Source organism: Castor canadensis, chromosome X (genome assembly GCF_047511655.1).
Source record: "Castor canadensis chromosome X, mCasCan1.hap1v2, whole genome shotgun sequence".
Lineage (NCBI taxonomy): Eukaryota > Metazoa > Chordata > Mammalia > Rodentia > Castoridae > Castor > Castor canadensis.
The window spans coordinates 139,940,887-139,964,341 of NC_133405.1; the positions used below are offsets into that span (position 1 = coordinate 139,940,887).

Sequence of the window (23,455 nt, forward strand, 5' to 3'; positions counted from 1 at the left end):
AGGAACATATGGCTTTGCAATTGCATTCTGCCACATATTTAAAGAACTAATACCAATACTTAAACCTACCAGAAAAGACATGGCTGAAATGTTTGCTAACCCTCAATTTATGAGACCCCCATCATTTTGATACATAACTCACATAAACACCACAGAAGGGAAAACAGACCAATATTTGTGAAGAACACTGGTATTTAAATACTTTTTTAAAAAGCAAATGATATATTGAATTATCTCATAATCAAAGGAAAGTAAGCCCTGACATGTGAGGCTGGTTTAACATACACAAACCAATCAATGTGATTTATCTTGACAAACTAAAAGACAAAAACACATGGTCTTAATTGATGTGCACAAGCATTTGGCAAAAGTCAATGTTATTCCTTTTTATTTTGTAGTAATGCATTTCAACTCTGGTCCTCACATTAGGCAGTTACTATAGCCACAGTCATCACCGTTTTTTCCTTTAGTTATTTTTCAGATAGGTCTCACACTTTGTCTGGACTGGCCTTGGACCACTATCCTTCTATCTATGTCTTCTTCTGGGCTAAGAGATATGAGCCAACAAATATGGCTTGTTGGGTGACATGGAATCTTGCTGTCTTTTTGCTGGGGCTGGCCTCAAGCTATGAATCTCTTAATCTCTACCTCCTGAGGAGCAGGGATTACAGATATGCACCACAGAGCCTAGCCATCAAAATTATTTCTTGGTTTAAAAAGAAAACCGTTACTAGTTTAAGTGTGGAAGGCAAATTCCTCAACACTATGAGCACACTTATGAAAATCTCAGGGCTAAAATCATTGGCAAATATCATAATAAATGGCAAACAAAGGTTCTTCTCTAAGATCTGATATGAGGCAAGGAGGACAACTTTCACCACTTCTATTCAACACAGTACTTACTTAAAATATGAGCCACAGCAATTAGAGAAAAATATCCATGTCAGAAAGTAAAGTGCAAAATTATCTCTATTTTCAGATGATACCATAACTACTATATAGACAGAAAGCACTACACAAACACTATACAAAAAGCTACTGGGTCTAATAAATGAATATGGTAAAGTGTCAGGATGCAAAATAAAAACACAAAACTTCATGGCATTTTTATGCACAAATAAGCACTCAGCCAAAGGAAGAAAATGTTGGGACCAATCTTAATTATACCATCATCAAAAGCAAAATCAGCTTTCACCAAGTATGTGATGCACATGCACACTGCAAACTACAACACATTTTTCAAAAAGCAAAGAAGACAAAAATAAGTGGAAAGATATACTATGCTCATGGATCAGAAAAAATTTAATATTGTTAAAATATCAATACTGCCTAAAGCAATGCATATACTGAATGCAATGTCTATCAAAATCACAAGGATATTATTCATGCAAACAAACAATTTGAGAATTACAACAGGAGAAATACAACTTTAAATGAGCAGAGCAATTTCTTTTTGTAATTTAGTTATTTAATGAAACCACTAATTTAATATGTCACCAATTAAAATCTAAGCAGTTTTAGCACAAAACCAGGGCCATACTCAGTGGGCATGCATTAATTATCTATGCAACTTAACATCACACCAGAAAGAGAACAGATTATAAAAGTTCTTTTAATTTTTGGTAGTTTTCAAATATCATTGCACAGAATACTAAAAAAAAAAAGTATAAAAACAGATTTCACATATTTTCAAAACAGTGGTGAAAATCTGAGTGAGACTTTAAATTTTCATAAGGCTCAAGTTTTAAAACATCAAGCTGTCACAGTCTGTCAAAACTGACAGGCAAATATTTACAATGATGGACAGACTTTAGTTACAGCAGTATTGGAGGTCTACTCATTCCTATCAAAACTCTGGGCAAGGAGCTGACAGAGTGGCTCAAGTGGTAAAGGTGCTTGCCTAGCAAACGTGACGCCTTGAGTTCCAACTCCAATGCTGCCAAAAACCAAAAACCAAACAAACAAAAAGCCCACAATAACAAGAAGAACAACAAAAACCCAAAAACACCTGGGCAAAGAAATTCTTAGAAAGAAAGGTAAATTCATTACTTTTTGTAACCCACACAATATAGTAGTATAAAACAGAAACATAGGTCAAGATAAAGGAAAAGGGAGTCCATATATCAACCCAATATATTGGGTCAATTAGTTTTTTGATAAATACACAATGGGTTAGTTGCTCAGAAGGTAGAGACCCAAGTAAAGCAGGTACAGAGGTGCAGAGGGTTAAGGAAAACAGGAAGGGATGGTGAGGGACTCAGAGAATAGCAGTACTGAGGAGCTCTCAGCAACACCTAGGAAAATGCTTCTGAATCTGTGAGAACTGCATCTGTCCAGGAGGGACTATGCGCAAGGTTGAGTTCAAGGAGAGAGAAAATAGGCCTTGTTCCTCTTTCCCATTACCTTCTGATCTGCTAATGCTTCCCACTGGCCCATCTTAACTGCTCAGGGAGCCTGGATGATAAATTTAGAGATCAGACACACTCGGGCACAGTGAAAGCAGAGAAGGGATTAGGGCAGGAGGAAACAGCAAGGGAGAGCAACCAGAATACAACCTCAGAAGAAGACAGGAAACAAATGCTTAAACTACTCCTTACAGGTCACAGGAGCCTCACAATGTGGCCTGGGATTTGAATCTAGGACTTCTACCTCCAAGTACAGGTGCCAGCTGGACTCGATTCCTGTCTAGGAAAGAACATTCTACTGTTCTCTTTCAAACGTATCCCTCTCTATTGGACTTTTGTAATAGTGCATATGAGGTTCTATGACTTGAATATTTTTCATCTTCATCGCTCCATAAACATCCTGTCGGGTGGAGACATGCCATGTGTCACGTGCTGGTTAAGAATGTTGGTTTACAGTCTCACATTTCTCGGTTCAAATTCTAGCTCTCCACCCGCGCCCCACCCCTGCTGATAGGTTGTTTGGCCTAGTGCAAATTGCTTTAGTTTTCTAATTTGTCTCAAATAAAAAATGAGGGTAACACTAAATACATATAGGATGATTGTGAAAATAAGACAGAGTATGGAGTCAGTACTGATCACCGCTACGTACTCCACAAATATTTGCTGAAAGAACAAATGGCCTGTAAGTTCTGCATTTTCCTGATGAAAACAATCTACAGGTGAAAAATGTACTCGTTAAAAATAAGATAAGCACATGTTCCAAGGTGTGTGTGCGATTGTGACTGTGCATATATTCGTGCACGTACATGCACGTGTGCTATTTCAAGTTCTGGCCTTTGTACAAGTCCAGAAAAGCAAACGGAGGGGAAAACCTGGTTTGTGGTAACCTATCCACATTCTACCATGTGTAACAAGGAAGTTGGTATGGTGTACCCTAAAACCATGTTGATTATACTTTGTGGGACCCAGTCAGACAAATTTTAAAAAGCTCTTTTCTCTTGAGAAAGTAGCCTGTTCAACTCTATGCTGTGCTGGAGTCAGATCCACGGTGCTCCGGGAAACAACGGTGTATTCTTGTCCCCCTTCAATGTGAGCTTTCACTCCTAGTAAAGGAGGACACCCCTCTCGCTTCAGTAGGACAGCTCTGCATTTATGTATGCTATACATAGTCTTCCCTTAAAGCTGCAGCTTAATATTTAGCAAAATTTTCATCTAGACAATCATGAGTGAGGATGAACACAAGGGGATGGTTCAAGTGGTGGTGCACCTCCCTAGCAAGCATGAAGCCTAATGCTGACATGGGCAAATGGGAAAATAAAAGAACAACCTCTCTTGGCTGGCAGAGGGGCTCAAGTACTAGAGAGTGCCTGCCTAGCAAATGTAAGACCCTGAGTTCAAACCCTAATTTAAGGGTGAGTTCCATTTGCCATCACACCTTGTTTGTTTTGGAGTCCCTGGAGCTCTTTCTAAAAAGATGGCACGATTCATTCATTCAACCAAGCAAACCCAGCAAGCTAGACAAATACATTCAACCGTTTTGAAGTTTTTTCTTTAGAATTAGTCACTGTTGCTGGGGGTGTAAAGTAGTACTGAGCGAGCAGGTGAGGCAGTTAGCAGGATTAGACAATAAAGCTAGAACAGAACAGGCCCTGGAAACCTCCATTATGGCCTCCCTGTGACCTTAAAGGACAGGGGGAAAAAAAGAAAAAGAAAAAGAAAAAGCAGGATGGACTAGAGTGAGGATCAGAATGAAGATGCCATGAGGAGAACTAGGGCATCCCCAATCTGAACACTGCAGGACAGTCATCCAGAATGCAGCATTTCTGCACACCTAATTAGCCTTGGCTCCCCTCCCATGGGGCCCTGGGAACACTACTCTTTGCAATTTCTCTATCTCAATAAATTCTCCTACTTTACTTTCTGTGATTTTCATTCTTTGAAATTACCAGACCAAAAGACCTGGGGTTCAGACAGAGCAAGCCAGGTAAAACAGTACAGTCATTATGGAGAAGAGATTCCTCAAAGAAACTAAAAACAGATCTACCACAGGACCCACCCAGCCCACCCCTGGTTACATATCCCAGCATACCAAAGAGATACCTACCTGCCCATGTTTACTGAGGCACTATTCCCAATAGCCAAGGTATGGAATCAGCCTAGGTGTCCCTCACTGGTTGAAGGGGTAAAGCAAACGTGGGATACCTACATAGTGGACTGTTTGTTACTCAGTCATAAGGAAAGAGTGGAGTCCTGGCCTCCACAGCAAAATGGAGGCTTTCGTGTTAAGGGAGATGAGCCAGAAGGTGAACACCACTGTTCTCCCTTACAAGTGGATGTTAAGGAAAAAATAGGATGATTGGAATAGAGATTATTAGAAGCTGAGAAGGGTGGAGGGAGGAGGATTGCAGGAGGTTGGGTAACAGGCACCCAAACACAGTCAGACAGAAGTAACAAGGTCTAGTGTCCTATAGAACAGAGGTGGGCTATAGTTTACAATAATCTGTCAAATATTTTATGACTCACTAGAAGAGAGGCACTGGAAGTCTCCAAACACAGTAACCATAAAGAGGTGGAAATGTTAATCACCCTGATGTGACCCGTACCTACTGTATGGCTGGACTGAAATACCACACTGTACTGATTAATAGGTTCAATGAGTACACGTCAGTCAAACGTGTTTTAAAAGATGTTTAAGGAGAGGGATCCTCATCTGGTCATTGGATAAACATCTATCCAACTGGACACTGTGCCCCATAAATTTGCGCAGTGAATGCACTTATTTTAAAAGGCAGCACACTGCATCTTTGCTACGCAATCTGGAAAAGAGAGAGGGGCAGATCCTTTATGTTATAAATAGCTCCAAAATGTTTTAAAAATGACGGAGTGCGCTCTTCCACGCATTCGCCAACAAATTCACGTTAAGCAGTGAAGTACGACTGCGGCATTTGTACAGGGAGCTGCTGATGGTACGTGGTTTCGACATCAGTCACCTAAGCGTCTTTTCAGGAGTGACACATTCAACTCTTTAAACTCAAGAAGAAAAGAAAGCGTCCCCTTGTTCAAAAGCTCTGGTGAACAGACCGCAAACACCGTGGGCCAACGCCAGAAATGGGTTTTCCTTTGCCAAAGTGCGAACAAACAAGCTGCTTGATTTAAACCCAGACAGAGAAAGCAGGCCCTACAAGGCAGTTTTTAAATTCACTTTCACCTGAGGCCTCGCTGACATGGTAGATTTCCCTAAGTCCATCTGGGAATTCACTAAGCGTTTTCTGAAAATGATACAGTCAGAGAGCAATATTCCCTACTCTTCAACCTGGAGGCCAGGACATTTTCTTTGGGAGAAAAAGAAAGGAAAATGGTGCGGGAAATAGTAAGAAAGCGGATTGTACGGCTGTCGGCTGCAGTCTGGGAGCCAGTAGCCCAGTTCAGGTTAGTGGCCCTCGCGGAGGCCAGCTGTGAAACGGGCTGGGGGACCTGAGAATGGCAGAAAGGGTCTGGGCATCATTCACTCCAGAAGTCCAAAAGAGGAGAGCGGGATCCTGCACCATCCACAATGTGAAACAATGTTGAAAACAGGAGTGGGTGTGTGGAGGGGTGGGGGTGGCGGGGTAGGGGGTTGGGGGGTGGGGAGAGAGCAGGAGGGGAGGGTGTTTTTCCAGCCCGGCCATCTTGAACTTGCACACTGCTTCCAGCCCTGAGATCAATGCTGTTTTTAAACGTTCAGGCAGTATGGTGCTGCTTAATAACCTGCCGAGAGGGGAGATGTCAGGTTAGGTAGTCTACTAACAGACGCCCTCCGCTCCGCCCCGCCCCCCTTCCCCCTTCCCTCCCCCCTCCATCCAAACCAACCCCCCCTTCCCCCCTCCATCCTAACCAACCCTTCTCCACCCCCCTTCCCCCCTCCATCCTAACCAACCCTCCTCCCCCCCTTTCCCCTCCCCCCCATACAAAGAAATAACGCTAGGGGGAAGACAGCGAAACTGAGAGGCACACCAAGGAACTTGGAGTGATGGATTGGGGTACTGTCATCACGGGTACATGCGTGAGTCCAGACTCGTCAAATTGTACGTATTGAGTTAATATGCGGCTTCGTCTGCTTGGGCTCTGCCTTCTGACAGGGGGAAGCCCGGAACCCAAATTCTCGCTGATCAGACCTCTTCTGGCTCAGGGCCGCAGGGTATGCTGCACCGGAAGAGGAGGAGTTCATTTCCTCTACAGCGTTTCGTCATTGTCAGGCGACTCTTGTTCCGGTCGCGTCGGCGCCGGTACGTTGTTTCGGCCTTCCCGCTTCTTTCCTTCTCTAGATGTCCCTCCTCACGACCAGGGAGGATGGATCTCGTACTGCTTCCTGAAACCCGCCGAGCTCGGAGAGGAGTGTAGAGCTGGCGGCTCTACCGGAGTAGGAAGGCCTCTAAGGCCGTGGGGCTTGAGACGGCAGTCCATCCTTGACTACGCCGCCCCGCACGTCTTTTAGTAGGGTTATTTTTATTTCGACCCCTTTCGGCGCGTAAGACTTGGCGTGTAGAGCCCCAAGGACGCTCTGCCGACCAACACCAAGGAGTGCCGCCAGGTCTTTAAGAGGTTTGGGGGTTTAGCGGGTTCTCTCTTGTCCTGGTTCTGGCAGAAGGTACAACTTTCCATTCCGGGGAGTGGGGGTGTGGGTTGGGGCTAAATAAAGTAGCTTTGTTTCGGGAGTCTTAGGTCCCAGGTTGGGGGCTGGGGTGGTCTCAACTGGCCGAGGCTGAAAGGTCTTTCTGATGGGAACGAAGAGTTAGCAGTTTCTTTTAGCGCGAAAGGAGTGGAGATTCAGCAAAAGTGTGCGTTGTCCTTTTCCAGGCCCGGGGCCCCCACAATGCACTTGAAGCGGGTTGCAGCTCCCAGGCACTGGATGCGGGACAAACTGACGGATGTGTTTGTGAGTATGGCTTATTTGCTCCTTAGTCATAAGTAAACTGTTAACAGAGCTACGGACCGCTTGCTGCTTCCCAGGAGCCCAGTTTGCCTTTACCCATTGGGTGAATTTTTCATTTGGGTCGCATCAGGTTAAAGTTTGCACAAACCTTTTCTCGTTTCATAAAGCGCCTTAAGGAAAACAAACGTTTAGGGCATCCGGTTCAGAAACTGGACCCCTGTGCCTCTTTGTCCCTCATCTTTGAATGCTGTTCTCTGATGCACATTTGTCGCCAACGACTGGGGTGTTCCATCATTTAGTAATTAACTGATGGAAAGCCTAATGCTTCCCAGGCATTCTTAGAGACCCTAATGGACCTGTTCCTACACAGAATGGTTTCAAAACCCAACAGCCACAAAAATCCACCTGTCTGTCATTGAAGCTCATTGTCCTACAGGTGGAGAGAGAAGTTTCCACTGGTGATAAAGGTGGGCCAGGGAGGGAGCAGGGCAGTGGGAAGGGAATGGGTGTTAGGGTGAAGGCAATTATATAGAGGGCGGAAAGGGAAGTAGATAAGGGAATGGATCCTTGATGGTGTTTGTGGGTTAGTACTTCCAGGAGATCTGCCTGGCTGCTGCACTGGGGGAGATCGTTTTGCTGCTTGTCCAGTGTTGCCTTTGAAAGGCTGCCCAAGAATGACTCACCTGCTGCATCTTTTTACATTTTCAGGACTGAAGCTGGGCGTGGTGGCTCGTGCCTGCAATCCTAGCTTCTCAGGAGACAGAGATCAGGAGGCTGGAGGTTTGAAGCCAGACCGGGCAACTAGTTGGTGAGACCCTATCTTGAAAAAAAAAAAAATCACAAAATGGAGTGGTGAAGTGGCTCAACGCGAAAAAAAAAAAAAAAAAAAAAAAAAGGAAAAGCAGCAGTGGAAGGCAGCCAGGTAGCCACTTGCTCGTTGACAAGGAAAACATGGACAGCGGCTGCCTGCTAGAGTTCAAGTTGGTTAGTGTGCTAAGACTGGGAGCGAGGGAGCTGTGAGTGGTTGAAGCTGTAAGAAAGGTTTGGACTCTGAAATGAAAAGTAGCCAGTGTAAAAAGAGGAAGAAGAAGAAACTCTGTGAGAAACAAGGTGCTAAAAATGCCAGGCCAGGTGTGGTCCTGCCTGGTGTGCTGGTACACATCTGTAATCCAAGCCAAGGCTGATTTAGAGGGTTCTGAGTTCAAGGCCAACCTGGGAGTCAAAGCAAGACCCTCTCTGGTAGAAGAATAAAATAAACAAAAGGCTTGAATTTTTTTTTTTTCCTGTTTTGTTTCTTTTTTTTGAGAGCAGGAGTAAAGGTGTTGGTAGCACTTAGTAACTAATTTGATGGGTTGTTTGACCTCATGTTGGCACAGTTTGAAGGCCAGCTTGAATTCCAGGTGTTCGAAATCTGTATCTTTTTTTTTTTTTTTCTGTTTTTTTCAGTTTTTATAGTAGAACTTTTATTAGCCTGCAAATAGCAACACTCATTCTGTGGCAACTAGTTTATGTATCATTTCTATGAGAGGCAAAGGTGGAGTATGGCAGCCGAGATGGAAGAACGTGAAATTATTGTATTTGTCCTTTGACCTTCCCTCTCTATCGGACTTTCCCTTTTCCCCACCATCTGATTTCTTTTTTTTTTAATTTTGTGGTATTAGGATTTGAACTCAGGGCCTACACCTTGAGCCACTCCATCAGCTCTTATTTTTGTGATGGGTTTTGTTTTTAAGATAGGGTGTCTCGAACTGTTTTCCTGGTCTGGCTTCAAATCTTGATCCTCCTGATCTGTGCCTCCTGAGTAGCTGGGATTACAGGCATGAGCTACTTGGCAGCCGGCTTTGTTTGTGTTCTTGATGGTAGCCATTCTAACCGGAGTGAAGTGGAATCTTAATGTTTGCATTTCCTTTGTGGTCAGGGATGGTGAGCATTTCTTCGTGTGTTTTTTAGCCATTTGGACTTCTTCCTCTGAAAAACGTCCATTCAGTTTATTTGCCCATTTCTTCATTGGCTCATTGATTTTTTGGGGTGGGGGGAGCAGGTTAGTTTTTTTGAGCTCCCTGTATATTCTGGTTAATAATTCGTCTTTCAGATACATAGCTGGCAAAGATTTTCTCCCATTCTGTGGGCTGCTGCTTCAATCTGGTGACCATTTCTTTCATTGTGCAGAAGCTTTTTAGTTTCATGTAGTCCCTTTTGTCAGTCCTTTCTCTTAGTTGCTGAGCCATTTGAGTTTTGTTTTGGAAGTTATTGCCTATGCACATTAGTTACAGCATATGCCCTGCTCTTTCCTGCACTAATTTCAAAGTTGCAGGTCTTCTGTTACGGTTCTTAATCCAGTTTGAGTTGATACTTGTACAGGGTGAAAGACATGGATCTGATTTCAGTTTTCTGCATGCAGATACCCAGTTTTCCCAGCAATATTTGTTGAAGAGGCTGTCTTTTTTTTTTCTTTTTTTCTCCCCGCCCATCATATGTTTTGGGCACCTTTGTCAAAAATCAGATGGGCATAGCTGTATGGATTGATATCTGGGTCTTATTCTCTGTTCCACTGGTCTTCACGTCTGTTTTTGTGCCAGTGTCATGCTGTGTTTTCATTGATTCATTGATTCATTCATTTTAATTGCTGTGGCTCTGTAGTATAGTTTGAAGGTGGGTAATGTGATACTTGCAGTGTTACTCTTTTTGCTCAACATTGCCTTGCTTGTTCATGGTCTTTTGTGCTTCCAAATATACTTTAGGGTTGATTTTTCAATCTCTGTGATGAAGGTCATTGGAATTTTCATGGGGATTGCATTGAACATGTAGATTGCTTAGATTGCTTTTGGTAGTACAGCCATGTTCACAGTACTGATTCTGCCAATCCATGAGTATGGGAGGTCTTTCCATCTTCTGTAGTCTCCGATTTCTTTCTTCAGTGGTTTATAGTTTTCATTGTAGAGGTCTTTATTCCTAGGTATTTTTTCCTAGGAATTTTATTTATTTATTTTTGAGGCTATAGTAAATGGAATTGTTTTCTTGTATTCTTTCTCATTGTGTTCATTGTTGGTATGTAGAAAGGCTATTGATTTTTGTAAATTGATTTTGTATCCTGTTACTTTGCTGAAGGTGTTTATGATGTCTAGGAGGGTTTTTTGTGTGTGTGTGTGCAGTTTTCCAGGTCTTTTAGGTATAAGATCATGTCATCTGCAAATAGGGATAGTTTGATTTTTTCCCTATTTGAATTTCTTTTATTTCTTCTTCCTGTCTTACTGCTCTAGCTAGGAATTCTAAAACTCTGTAGAATAAGACTGGAGGAAGTGGACACCCTTGACTCATTCCAGACTTTAGTTACGATGTTGGCTTTAGGCTTGACGTATCATGAAAGGATGTTGAATTTTGCCAAAGACTTTTTCTGTGTTTATTTAGATGAGCATGTGGCTTTTTGTCATTGCTTCTGCTAACGTGCTGCTGTTTTTACTGTTGGTTTTTTTCTTTTCTTTTCTTTGCAGCACTGGGGCCTTCACTTTGAGCTACTCCTCCAGCCCTATTTTTGTGATAGGGTCTTGCAGAACTATTTGCCTGGGCTGGCTTTGAACTTCGATTCTCCAGATCTCTGCCTCCTGAGTAGTTTGGATTATACATGTGAGCCACTGGCGCCTAGCTGTGCTGCATTATGTTTAGTGTTTTGCGTATGTTGAATCACCCCTGCGTGAAACTGACTTGAATGTGGTACAGTCTTTTTGATATGCTGTTGAATTCTGTTTGTCAGTATTTTATTGAGGAATTTTGCATCTAAGTTCATTAAGAAGATTGGCCTATAATTCTCTGTTTTTGTTGTTGGTGGTGTATTCTTGTCTGGTTTTGGGATGAGTATAATAGTGGTTTTATAGAATGAATTTGACAGCGGTCCTTCCCTTTCTATGTCATGGAAAAGTTTGAGTGTGTTGGCATTAGTTCTTCTTTAAAGGTCTGGTAGAATTCAGCATTGAATCCGGCAGGTCCTGGACTTCTCCTTTTTTGGAAACTATTTTAATTTTACTGCTTGTTACAGACTGACTCTGTGTGTAGAAATTTGTTTGTTCCTTCTTGATTTTCTGATTTATTCGAATACAGGTTTTCAAAGTAATGCCTAACGATTCCCTGGATTTCCTTGTGAGCTCCCCTCTTCTGTTTCTAATTTTATTAATTTGGTCTTTCCCCTTACTCATTTCAGTCAGATTTGCTAGGGGTTTGTCAATCTTACTTATCTTTTGATTTAGGCCCTTGTTTTTATTATTTCTCTCCTTCTGCTAGTTTTGGGTTTAGGTCGTTTGAGATGCAGTATTAGGGCATGTATTTGAGAACTTTTGTTCTTTTCTTTGTTTGGAGCTCTTGTGGTTTGAAGTCAGGGCTCGTGCTTGCTAGGCAGGCATGCTGCCACTTGAACCACGCCTCCAGCCCCTTTTTCTCTTTGCTTTCACTGTATGGATTCATGGCTGTAAACTTTCCCCTCAGCACTGCCTTTGCTGTGTTCCATAGGTTCTGATAGGTGTGCTTTCATTTTCATTAAATTCCAGGAACTTTTTGATAACCTCTCTTATTTCTTTGATCATCCACTTATCGTGGAGCAGCTTGTTGTTCAGTCTGCAGGTGTTTTGGATATTTTCTGCTGTTTCTTTTGTTGTTGAGTTCTAATTTTATTGCATTGTGGTCAGACAGCATGCAGGGAGTTATTTTAATTTTCTTACTTGTTTAAGACTTGCTTTGTGTCCTAAAATATGATCTGTTTTGGAAAAGGTTCCATAGGATGCTGAGAAGAATGTATACTGTGCTGTTGCCGGGTGGAAAACTCTGTCATGTCCATTTGACTTACGGTGTCAGTCGGTTGTAAAGTTTCTTTGTTGTGAAGTCTGTATCCATTGTCCCAGTAGTCAGAGACATCTTGGAGAGCAGTCGTGGGTTTGTGATCTGTCTGTGTGATTTTCTGTTCCCCCTGCAGCCAGACCATAATCTTACCTCTGGGAGGCTGGGGCTGTTCCCCAGCTTTTTAAAGCCAGCAAGGCACACTGCTTAAGAATTCTTGGTGGGATCCTGTTACTCAGCCTTGTGGAATTCACTCCCTTTCCCCCACAGCAGTTACAGTAGAGTGTGACTAATGGTGGTGAATCTCTGTTAAGAGGGGAGAGGCTTAAGAACAGCCTCCCTTGAAAGAGATTCCTGGGTTGGACAGGGTGGTCGAATTCTGTAATCCTAGCAGTAGCTAGGGAGTTGGAGACCAGGAGGATCGCAGTTTGAGAACATCCCAGGCAAAAAGTTCTCCAGACCCTATCTTGAGTACCCAATACGAAAAGGGGCTAGTGGAGTGGCTCAAGTGGTAGACCACCTCCCTAGCAAGCATGAGGCCCTGAATTCAAACCCCAGTACTGCCAAATTAAAAAAAAAAAGTTTGGGAGACCCCCATCTCAACCAATGGCTGGGTGCTGTGGCTTGCGCCTTTCATCCTTGCTACCCAGGGAAGCATAAAGCGCAGCCCAGTCATAAAGCGAGACTCTACCTCAGATATAAGTACCTCAGAAAGGGTGGTTGGGTGGGGGGGGGGTGTGTGGCTCAAGGGCTAGAGGGCCTGCCTCACAAGCCTGAGTCCCTGAGTAAAGTTCAGGACCACATAGTGGCAGACCGTGAGCGTGTGAGGCTTTTGTACACACTGGAAGCAAATAGCCACAGGGCGGTATATGGCCACAGAGGCTGCAGGGGTGAAGGATTAGTTACTGTGTGGATTTGGGTATCTTTAGCTGGCAGGCAGTCAAGAAGGGAAGAGAGAAGGGCACAGTGGGTGTCACTGGGGTGGTCCAGCAAAATTATTGGGGTTTATGTGGTGGAAATGTGAGAGAGTACTAGAACATATTACTGTGGGTGAAGCACCAGGCACAACCAAGATGTGTGGAGCATGGAGAGGTGTTCAAGGAAGCCAGGAAAGGTGTGGGGAGCAGTGGTAGTGGCAGTGGTACTTGGGCAGGGTGTGACAGAGAAGTGGGCTGGGAGGCTGGACTAGGATGTGAGCGGGAGAAGTGGTAGTTCCATGGTTGAGGGCTCTCTAAATTAATTAATGGAACAGCCTCTGTAAATTGATTAGTTGCTCTCTTGTAGTCCTCTTCATCAAGACAGGTTAAGTTAAGCTTAACTTCTGCTGAACTAAGAAATGTCATCTGCTGAATCTGGGTAAGGGATGGACCTTATGAGGCCAAATTATCTGCCCTTAATCTTTCACAGGCACCTTGTCCATCAGTAGGTCGTCACAGGCTGCTGTTGTTGCTGCTGCTTCTGCTGCTGCTGCTGCTGCTGCTGCTGCTCCTCCTCCTCCTCTTCTTTCTTCTCCTCCTCCTCCTGTTCCTCCTCCTCAAGAGGAGGTATGCCTCTGGTATGCCTTGACAGGAGGTGAGGTAAAGAAAATAACATATTGGGCGTTTTGTTAGAATTGACAGCAAGGTTCCAATAGATGTCACATTCCTTGCTGGGTTCATGGGTGAGGAAAGAGTTCTGTGTTTATACTGAGGAAGGAAGCCAGATACTGGTTAAAACTGGGAATAGATAGGTTTTCATCAGTAATGTTCTGAGGCAACAGGGAAGAGAGTGCAGCTCGAACTGAATTCAATGTGAACTAGTGCACGAGTAAGAGCATTTTAAAGGGAAAAAGGAGGGAGAGAGAGAAGGGGTTCAAGTGAAAAAAATACCAGAGGGTAGCTGGCTGGCAGTTATCAAAGTTAGTCTCCTACCCTCCCACAAAGCCTGGAAGACAGAGGTCCTGTCTTCCACAGTGTTGGTGGGGATAAACTATAAATTCTTTGGGCAGCCTTGAGTGTTCTCAGGTGTGCCATCTAAGGAGGGCTCGGGTCATCTGGAGGTGTTTGAGGCGGTCAGTGTGTGTTCAAGTTTTCCTATGGCAGGATTGGAGAATAGGTCAAAGGGCGGGCTCAGAGGAGGGCCCTGGGGCTTGATTTTGGTCAAGGAGAGGATCTTTGCCTGCCAAGACGGATACTGCTGTTTTCCCATTTTGTCTGGTGGTGACTTGACTATTTTCAGATACCCAAGACACATTTGGGGCTTGGTGGGAGGGTTGGAAAGGGGAGGGAGAGGTGTCGGCTCATACCCCTGTGGGGGAAAAGGTCAGTGACAGGTTCAGTGTTTCTTTCTTTGTGTCTTTGTTTGTTTGTTTGTTTCTTTCTTTCTTTCCTCCCTCCCTCCCTCCCTCCCTTTCTCCCCTTTCTCTGTTTCTTTTTCTTTTTCTGCGGCCCTGGGGTTTGAACCCAGGACCTTCACCTTGAGCCACTCCACTAGCCCTTCTTTTGTGAAAGTTTTTTGAGACAGGGTCTCGGGGAACTATTTGCCCGGGCTGTTTTCAAACCACGATCTTCCTGATCTCTGCCTCCTGAGCAGCTAGGATTACAGATGTGAGTGAAGGCCGGTGCCTGGCCTTTAGTGGTCTTTAACAGCTTTCCATCCTAGTCCTGTCCAGAAAGCAGGGGGGTGCTGGGCTTATCAGGGATGTGGAGGTTAAAGGGGTGATGGGGTGAGGGACCAGGCCTCTTTCCCCTGGGATCCAATCAGTTAGACAGAAAAGATTGACTTTCCTCTTCTGTCTCCTGTCCTCTTTCTTCCTTCCTCACTCTCTTCCTTCAGTCTGTTTTTGCATTTGGTCCCTTCTTTCTCAGAGTCCCAACCTCAGAGGCAGGACATCGGAGGAGTGGGAGCACAGAGGGAGTAAAGGAGTCAAGCCATTGTGTGGGCAGCCTCGCCTAAACAAGTGCCAGAGTTGTTTGTTTATTGGGTTTCCTGGTGTACATGGTAGGTTTGTGTGTGTTCTCCTCAGCCTCCTAAGTGCGTTAACCTGGGTACGGTATGGAATGCCCAGGGTACAAGAACATAAGAAGTGGGTAGAGCACTTCCTTTTTTTCAGCATTAATGAGGACTGGGCCAGGGGTTGTTGGTTTGTTGATTTCATTGAAATATTGGTGACTCCCAACATAATAAAAGGTTCTCCTTTTCAGCCTGCTCCTGCTGCCTAGGCAAACAGCATCTTTGCATTAGTAATCTCCATTCTGCTTGTTTGCGATCAGATGTCATCAGTGTTGAAGAAGACAGGTGAGCATGTCTGCCTGTTCGGTGACTCCAAGGGCCATTTTTGTTCGTCACCACATCGTAGCACAAGAGGCAAAGGTAAGTCATGTGAGTCGAGTGGGATGGACCTCCTGGTTTCCTGAGGCACCAGCCTTCTTCCTACTGCGGTTGTTTAGGCCAGATCCCAGGCATGTCTGCTACCTCTGGTTGTTGGTTAGGTTGTTTAGTCCAAGTGTACAGGTCCATTAAAACTGACATAAGAAGATATCTGATGAGTTTTCCATAGGAGGCTGTTTCTGGACAGACTGCTCGTCCTGTAGCCCTCTGCAGGACAGCATGCTTCAGAATAGGAGAAGGTTACAGTCCTGGAACGAGGTGGACGTGAGTTAACTCCTGACTCCCATCATTCATGAATTTTGTGACCTCAGTCAAAACTGTGGAACCTTCCCTGAGGCTCCATTTTCTCGATAGGTGGTGATAGTATGCTTTCTTGCTGGGCTCATAACAAGGTTTCAGTGAGCGTGTACTGCCTGGCACTTAACTGTGCTACCTGGCACTGAAGGGAGATAGATGGTCCCTGACTTGCCACCTCCTCCTTCCCTCTCCAAACTTAATATCCAAGGTCAAGGAAACTGCCAAGGCAGGTTTCTTTCTGTGTGGACAGGTTTCCTCTGTTGGGAACGCCTCTGTGTGAACCAGTGGAGTGACCCCTGAGTCACTTCTGTTCTCCCTGGATTTAAGGTCTTGACCTGTCCCTAGTCTTTTACACATGTAACCTTTGTTACATGCCTTGACAACGGACCAAATGCCACCTAAAGTGCTCTTTATCGTGTGAGTGAATTTCAGTATATTTTTTCAGATATTGCTTCCATTTCATTTAACTGGTCTGCCTTGCCTTTTTCTCAAGAATTCATTCTCTCCCTCTCTTTCCCCAGGGGAAAACACACTGGAACCCTTATAAGAGTTCCCAAGTCTTTTTGAATGTGGGTAATCACTAGATAGGGTGGGTGGGTGGATGACATTTTTTGTTTGTTTGTTTCTCTTTTGCCAGCATCTTTTAAGTCAGGGTCCCTTCTGTTTTCTCAGGTGGCTCCCGTGACAAGAGTCTTTTGTTTCAGCTGGTAGGACCTAGGCCTAGAATCCTGGAGGGTATTTGGCTGCCACCAGGGTGGAGCCTGTTGTGCCTAAGCGCTAAAAGGCACTCTCAACTCTGATGACTGGCATTTTGCTTTTCTAAAAGAGTTTGCATCTCAGAAAATGCCAGTGGTGGGTAGACTCTGTGAATTTCTGAAAGGGGAGAGATGGAGATACTTGGAGTGTCATATTTACTCACTGGCCCTACTGAACTGGTCAGCTGCCGTATTAAAGGCTTACATCTGGTAGCAGAAGTGCCAGGTGGCCACCTGGGGTTTGAGAGCTTCACTTTGCCAAAGCTGAGAGACTTAGGGAGGTGGTGGTTTGTTCTCTTGCTTGTTTTTTTGCTTATGTGTTTGCAGGTTGTTTCCCTGAGGGGACATGGAGGCTGGAGTGCAGGATTTCAGTCACACGAGAGAGCCTTCTCATGCACTAGCATAGGTTAGTGGGGAGACACAACATTGGAATGACCCCAAGAGGGAGGGGGAACTGAAAAAGGGGATCTCAGAAAAGCTAAGCCTGATGACTTTAAGACAGAATGTCCCCGTTTAACTACTTGGTATTAGTTGAAGGCCAACTGAGTGGCAGTCATTAGATTCTGAGATCCGGAGATCAGGTGTTTCTGGGGTTGCAGGTACAGGGGTGTGTGTGTGTGTGTGTGTGTGTGTGTGTGTGCAGGGTGTGTGCCGGGTGTGTGTGTGTGTGTGCAGGGTGTGTGCGTGTGTGCAGGGTGCGTGTGCAGGGTGTGTGTGTGTGTGCAGGGTGTGTGTGTGTGCGTGCAGGGTGTGTGTGTGTGTGTGCGTGCAGTGTGTGTGTGTGTGTGTGTGGCGGGGGTGGGGATGGTAGAAAAGGGGGAGTTTTGGCTGAGCACTGGAGAGGTGGGAACTAGGGCAATGCCCATTCCCACAATACCAAGCTGGGAGTTGATAAAGAAGACGAGGACCCATGGTTGAGTAATTGGCAGTGAGGTGAGGAGATTAGTGATAGGTCTAGATCTTGGTGAACTACATGGAAGTCTGGGAGAGTGGTAGGTAGGAGGACAGCTTAACATTTTGAGTCCAGCTTGCACTGGTGGAGTCTTCAGGTATTTAGGCAGTTACACCCTCGTCCACATGTATTGACCTTGACCCTAACCCTGATGTTTGGTAGGTAGTCATCCTCTCTGTACCTTTTGTCATCTTAGGCATTTCTGTCTGGTGGATGATCTTTTGTCATCTAAGGTATTTCTGTCTGGCTGCCCAGTGAACCTTAGAGACCTTTCAATACCCTGGTCAGCAGTCTGTGTTTCTTGTCTGTGTCCGAGTTCGTGTTCTCCTTCTACCTCATACAGTCAGGTCCTTCATAACAACGTCTGGGTCACTGCTGGGCCACGTGGTGATCCCACAGGATTATATGACCTGGTGGTGTCTTGGCTGTCTTAGTGTGTGTAAACACATCCATGGTGTTCCCACAACAAGGGCCACTTGGGTGTCTTATCTGCTGTAGCACCACACCTTGAATATTTTCTAGTACCTAGTCCTGTCTGTTGAGTTTGGTCTTTCTAGAACTTGTATACCTGGTTCAAAAAAGAGTGCCCCAAAATCTGTTCAGTTGTAATTTATACTGGCAGGGGAGGAGAAAGGAAGGATGTAGTTTTCTTTTTTCTTTGAAAGGAAAGCATTTGGTCATCCTAATTTTCAGTGGGTGTACCTCTGGCTTTTCTTTCCTTTGTGATTTTTGTTTTTGGCAGTACTGGGGCTTGAACTCACTTTGAGCCATTCCACCCGCCCTATTTTTGTGAATGGTTTTTCGAGATAGGGTCTCGTGGAACTATTTGCCGGAACTGTTTGCCTGGGCTGGCTTTGAACCACTTTCCTCCTGATCTCTGCCTCCTGAGTAGCTAGGATTATAGGCAAGAGTGCTGGCATGAGCCACTGGCACCCGGCTGGCTTTTCTTTTAAGAGTTCAATCAGCATAGTGGCTGGGAGCGAGCTTTTTTTTTTTTTTTAGTATCGAGGCTTGAACTTGGGGCCTTCACCTGAGCTACTCCACCAGCCCTATTTTTGTGAAAGGGTTTTCGAGATAGGGTCTTGTGGAACTATTTGCCGGGACTGGCTTTGAACCTCGATTCTCCTGATCTCTGCTTCTGGAATAGCTAGGATTACAGGTGTGAGCCACCTGTGTCCAGCTGCTTTCTTGTTTTTTTTTTTTTTTTTTTTTTTTTAAGTTTCAGAACATGCATGGGGGATGGCGGAGCAGCTCAGGCAGTTAAGAGTGCCTGTCTAGCAAGCATGAGACCCTGAACTGTGGTCAAACCCCAGTGCCATCAAAACAAAACAAAAAAATGTGCATGGCTTTTGCTCCTCTGCTTAGAATCTAACCTCTTCACTGCACAGAGTTTGAGTGTGCAAAATGCAGTTAAGAAATGTAATGTTGGCAGTTTTTCACATTTGCACTGAGGAAATGCAGAGAAATTTAACAAGTCAGATTAGGAGAGCGAGTTAGATTTTTTTTTTTGGTGGTACTGGGGTTTGAACTCAAGGTCTCAATGCTTGTTAGGCAGGTGGTCTGTTATGTGAGCTACTCCCCCAGCCCTCTTGTTTTCTTCTTAATGACAAGAATAGCACAGTCTACTGAGAGAGTTGTTGCAGGCATTACTGATTAAATTTTTCCTTAGGAAGATGCTCTGTCCATAAGAAATTTAAAGTTGGAAGGACCCAGTAACATGGATCGTAGCTCCTGTGGAATTCCAAGTTAAAGTGGACTGTGTTTTTCTCCCCCCATCTTGCAAACAGTGCCTTTTTTGTCCGCAGTGCTGGGGAAGAAAACTCAGGCATTGCCCATGCTAGGCAAGCGCTCTCCCATTGAGCTACAACATTAGCACTAAAGAGTGCTGTTTTTTATAACACTACAATGGGAAAACATTAGTGTTTTTATAACACTAACGGAAACAGAAAGCTGAAACTCCTTTCCAGACATGGAAGAAGTGCTGTCATCACATTACTTGAAGAATGTGCTGTGGGTGGGGGGGTGGAGGGGTGGTGGTGAGGGGGTGTGAGGGGAGAGGAAAAAAGGGAGTAAAGGAGATCCTTTCACCATACTAACTATGGAATAGCTACTAGGAGACCAAAAGGAAAAATGAAACAGCCCCCAAGGAGTAAGTCAGTCCCCCAGTTTATAAAGTAGTTCCAGTTTGAGAAGCTCAGGAACCAGTAGCTCATTAGAGTGAGCACTTGTAATGCATAAAAATTAATGAGGTGGCAAGAGCTATCGTTTTATCTCAGGGATTACTACATGATCTTTGCAGAGTTTTTCTTGCTTTGCTTTGTTTTTGTTTTCTCTTTGTTTGCTTTTTTTTTTTTTTCCTTTGACACACTAGATCTCCCTTCTATTATAGTCCAGGCTGGCTTCAAACTTGGGATCTTTCTGCCTTAGGCTCACAGACACTGGGATTACATGTGTGTGCTGCCACTCCAAAATTTTTCAATCTGCTTGCAAGGTACATTGATGCCAAAATAGGTCTCTGGCCAACAAATACATCTGATAGGCAAATTAAGATTGATGGCTTTCTGTTGTTGACTGTGTCAGAACATAATTCGATTGTGTTATCTCACACTCTTCTACCTCGTTGGGTATCTCTCCTTATTTTGGGTTCCATCTCCTTCAAGGGTGATGAGGGTTTTTGGAAAGTTGGTTGGTGCTGTAGGCAGACCTGAAGGGGGAGTGAGGCAGTGTTTGGTGCTATGCTTAGTTTTGGTGACCAGCAAGAGTTGGAAATTATCTCGGTTTTGTATTTTTAATGGTGGTAGATGTAAACTAGTGGTGGCAAACAAACTGAACACTCACAGAAGAGATTATGAGGATGGGTGGAGACAAGCATGGAGCTTGAGTGCAAGGCAATGCTCTCTCATCAGATTAACTACCTCTTAGCCAGGCCTTCACATGGTTCAAGTGGGCACAGAGCCAGGTGCTGGTGGCTCACGCCTGTAATCCTAGCTACTCAGGAGGCAGAGATCAGGAGGATCGTGGTTCGAAGCCAAGCCGAGCAAATAGTTCTTCCAGGCCCTATCTCGAAAAAACCCATCACAGAAGAGGGCCGGTGGAGTGGCTCAAGGCGTAGGCTCTAGGGTCAAAGCCCAGTACTGCAAAAAAAAAAAAAAAAAAAAAAAAAAAAAAGTGAGTACAGATACGCTAGGTTGGTGAATCCCAAATTTATCTTGACTGATTGGGTTAGTGAGGCTCAGATTCTGTGTGTGTGCAATGGGGAGTAGTCATTGCCGCCTTCCTGATAGTTGGGCCTTATTACCCCCAAACTTAACAGCAGCGTTGGATCTGTGGCAGTGGAGGTAATATTAGCTGGCATTCAGTGCTCTGCCCAGTCCTTTACATTCATTTATCTCGTTCTGTCCTCTCATCAAACTTGTTGGGGGTAAGAGTCCCCTATCTATACCTCCAAACCTGAAGGCCCAGTATTTGCACTTGGGGCGCTCTCATACCAGAGGGGGCCACTTTGCCGAACTTATCCCACTTTTCCAACCTTCTGTGCAGATCAGAAGCAGTGTACGAAGCAAGGTGGCCAACGTTGGTCAGCTCCTGAGAGCTGACCAAAAAAACTGGCTCCTGGAGTCTGAGGACTTCAGCAGGGTTACTGTCACTGGCGCCCTCCCCATCCCCCTCCTGCTCTGTCCGTTTTCACATTTACCCAAAATCTTGTCTGAGTTTGTGCTCAGTTTTAAGAGCGTGCAGCTTATGGTAACTTTAAAAATTTCTTAAGCAGATTGAAGAGTGAACCTACTAAGCAGTGACAGTTGTTGGGGAGCCTGTTGTTCAGCACAGATGGGTTTCATTTGTTTGAGATTGTGGAGTGTGCCATTAGAAGGTCCTAAAACATGCTTTCTGGGGTGGGTTGTGGTGGCTCACACCTGTAGTTCCCATCTACTTGGGAGGTGGAGATGGGGTTGGGGGGGTTTGCGTGTGGGGTGGGATTTTGGTTCCAGCCTGCCAGTTTTTCAGGCGTGCGCATGCGCACGCATGTGGTTTCCTGTCATGTCAGGGTGATGGATGGGTGGTTGTGCATGCTATTGAGTGGCAGCAGTGTTGACAAGTTAACAAGACGAAATAGGAAATAGATACCCGGGTATGCCGCCCAAAAGCAAGTGGAAGGGCAGGAGCTTGAACAACCAAGTGTCTAGGTGGCTGTTGGCAGCTGTTTCACCCATCCTGTTGGTAAAAGTACGTTTTAAGCAAGGGTGGAGTTCAGATTGATGCTGGGGCTCTGTGCAGCAGCCTTCTGTGAGTTCCAAGATGAGATCTGTTGGTCAGAAACAGTGTTACCATAAAGCAAATGATAGAGCAGGTGACCTGTGGCTGTCACTTAGAGATACCATGAGATGAGCTTTTAACCTGTGAAAAGGGACCAGAGGCTAATTCATCTGAGTAGTACTCCTCCAGCAGATTGTGACACAAAGATTTCCCTCTCCACCAAGCTTCCTGAATGTCAAGAATGCCAAGCTTCCTGAATGTCCAGTATGTCATATTTTCAGCTCGTGTGTGTATGTGTGTGTGTGTGTGTGTGTGTGTGTGTGTGTGTGTGTGTGTGTGTTGGGGAGGACAGACAGCTGAAAGTGATAAGTGGTGGTTGGCTGGTCGTTTTGTGTGGTTTCGCTTTCGCATCACAAGTAGGTCATCTACTTGTTACAAATGTGCAAAGTGAGGAGGATTACCATGGGCTCAAGAGAATCCCACTCCTCATGATTGATGATGATCATACCATCAGTTATCCAGAGCCTTGAATCAAGGTGAACAACAGTGTAGATTGATTTAGGGAAGTTTTCTGTTCCTTGTTCTGGCTCCCCCTTCTCTCTTTCTTTCTTGCTGTTGCTCATTTCTGTTCTGTCCGTACGTTCGTGTTAGACCTTAGACACATTCGGCTCCCTCTGGAGAGGCAGAAGGTTGCCAGATGGTCTCTTGGGTTTGCAGCGGGCTCTTGGGTGCTAAGTAGTGGTGAAGTCGTCCTTTGGGGAGCATCGGTCAGCCCACTCTCTTTTGTGTGTAAGAGCTGTAGCTGTTGTTCAGTTGCCTACAGTGTGCCTACCTACAGTTTGTCCTGAGAGGGAAACTTCACATTTTGAGTGTAAGTTTCAGGTGTATTCCTTGGGGTGATGGTCTAATGGTGTCCAAGTGACCTTAAACTAAAGAAGAAAAGATCTCTCTGTAGATTTCCCTTCTCATCCTGCACACCCCATACTCTCCTGTGATGCTTCTTGTCCAGTGTTTGCTCATACCAGAGGTGCTGAGCAAGTAACATATTTTGCCCAGAGTCCTCCTCACACGTGACAGGTTGTTGTACTGTCCTTTCAGATGTCTGCAACCTAAGACTTCCTCAAAGTTTTTGTTTTAAAGAGCCCAAGCTGGTTGTCTTATCCCGGACTCCCCAGGCTGGGATTGGTGATTGTCGTTTCACCACTGGAACTTTGCACCTGTGCTGCCTGTGCTCCTGGTAGTCACTGTTCCTGGAAATTTTAAGCTGCTCATTTACAGGGGCGTCAGAGTTTAAAACCCTCCCCACTAAGCAAAACGTTGAGAGAAGGGATATTAAAACTGGTGGGTCGTGGCTATGATGTCTAAGCCTGTTGGTTGATTTCAGCATGACCACGAAAGGGCCTCTCAGTGGCAATGCACAGAAAGTATTCTTTTCAAGGAGAAGACTCGAGTCACACTTGGAGAAAAAGAAAAAGGAAAGCATGGATTGGAAGAGACTTAAGTGAGATCTAGCAGTGAGTTACACACTTGGTCACTTTTCAGAGAGGCTTACCTTGGGGTATTGCAGGTTCAGATGATTTGGTGTTGGGCATTTGTTTCAAGAGTGATCCAGTACTGGCTGTGAGTTGAAAAATGTTGAAGTGGGCGTGGGGGTGTTGCAGGGGCAGGGGGTGGGGTGAGGCGTGGG

At 44.9% G+C, this 23,455-nt stretch overlaps 1 protein-coding gene and 1 long non-coding RNA gene across 50 annotated transcripts in view; one reads left to right on the top strand and one right to left on the bottom strand.

Moving 5' to 3' along the window:
• Positions 1-1,284: 1,284 nt before the first annotated feature.
• Positions 1,285-6,610, bottom strand: LOC141419816 (uncharacterized). The gene is made up of 2 exons (XR_012444537.1): positions 6,399-6,610; positions 1,285-6,152 (listed from the first exon to the last, which is right to left on the bottom strand). It is a non-coding gene; the product is annotated as an uncharacterized lncRNA (long non-coding RNA).
• Positions 6,055-23,455, top strand: part of LOC141419803 (uncharacterized) — a 632,676-nt gene continuing 615,275 nt past the window's right edge. For 27 of the 49 annotated variants that reach the window (XM_074063511.1, XM_074063515.1, XM_074063513.1 and 24 more), the window contains exons 1-7: positions 6,055-6,174; positions 6,358-6,469; positions 6,574-6,670; positions 7,242-7,320; positions 15,393-15,492; positions 15,680-15,774; positions 16,890-16,968. In XM_074063511.1, coding sequence (XP_073919612.1) covers positions 6,415-6,469; positions 6,574-6,670; positions 7,242-7,320; positions 15,393-15,492; positions 15,680-15,774; positions 16,890-16,968 — 505 coding nt within the window. In that variant the 5' untranslated portion in view covers positions 6,055-6,174; positions 6,358-6,414. The other 22 variants (XM_074063496.1, XM_074063497.1, XM_074063498.1 and 19 more) reach the window with 5 other exon arrangements.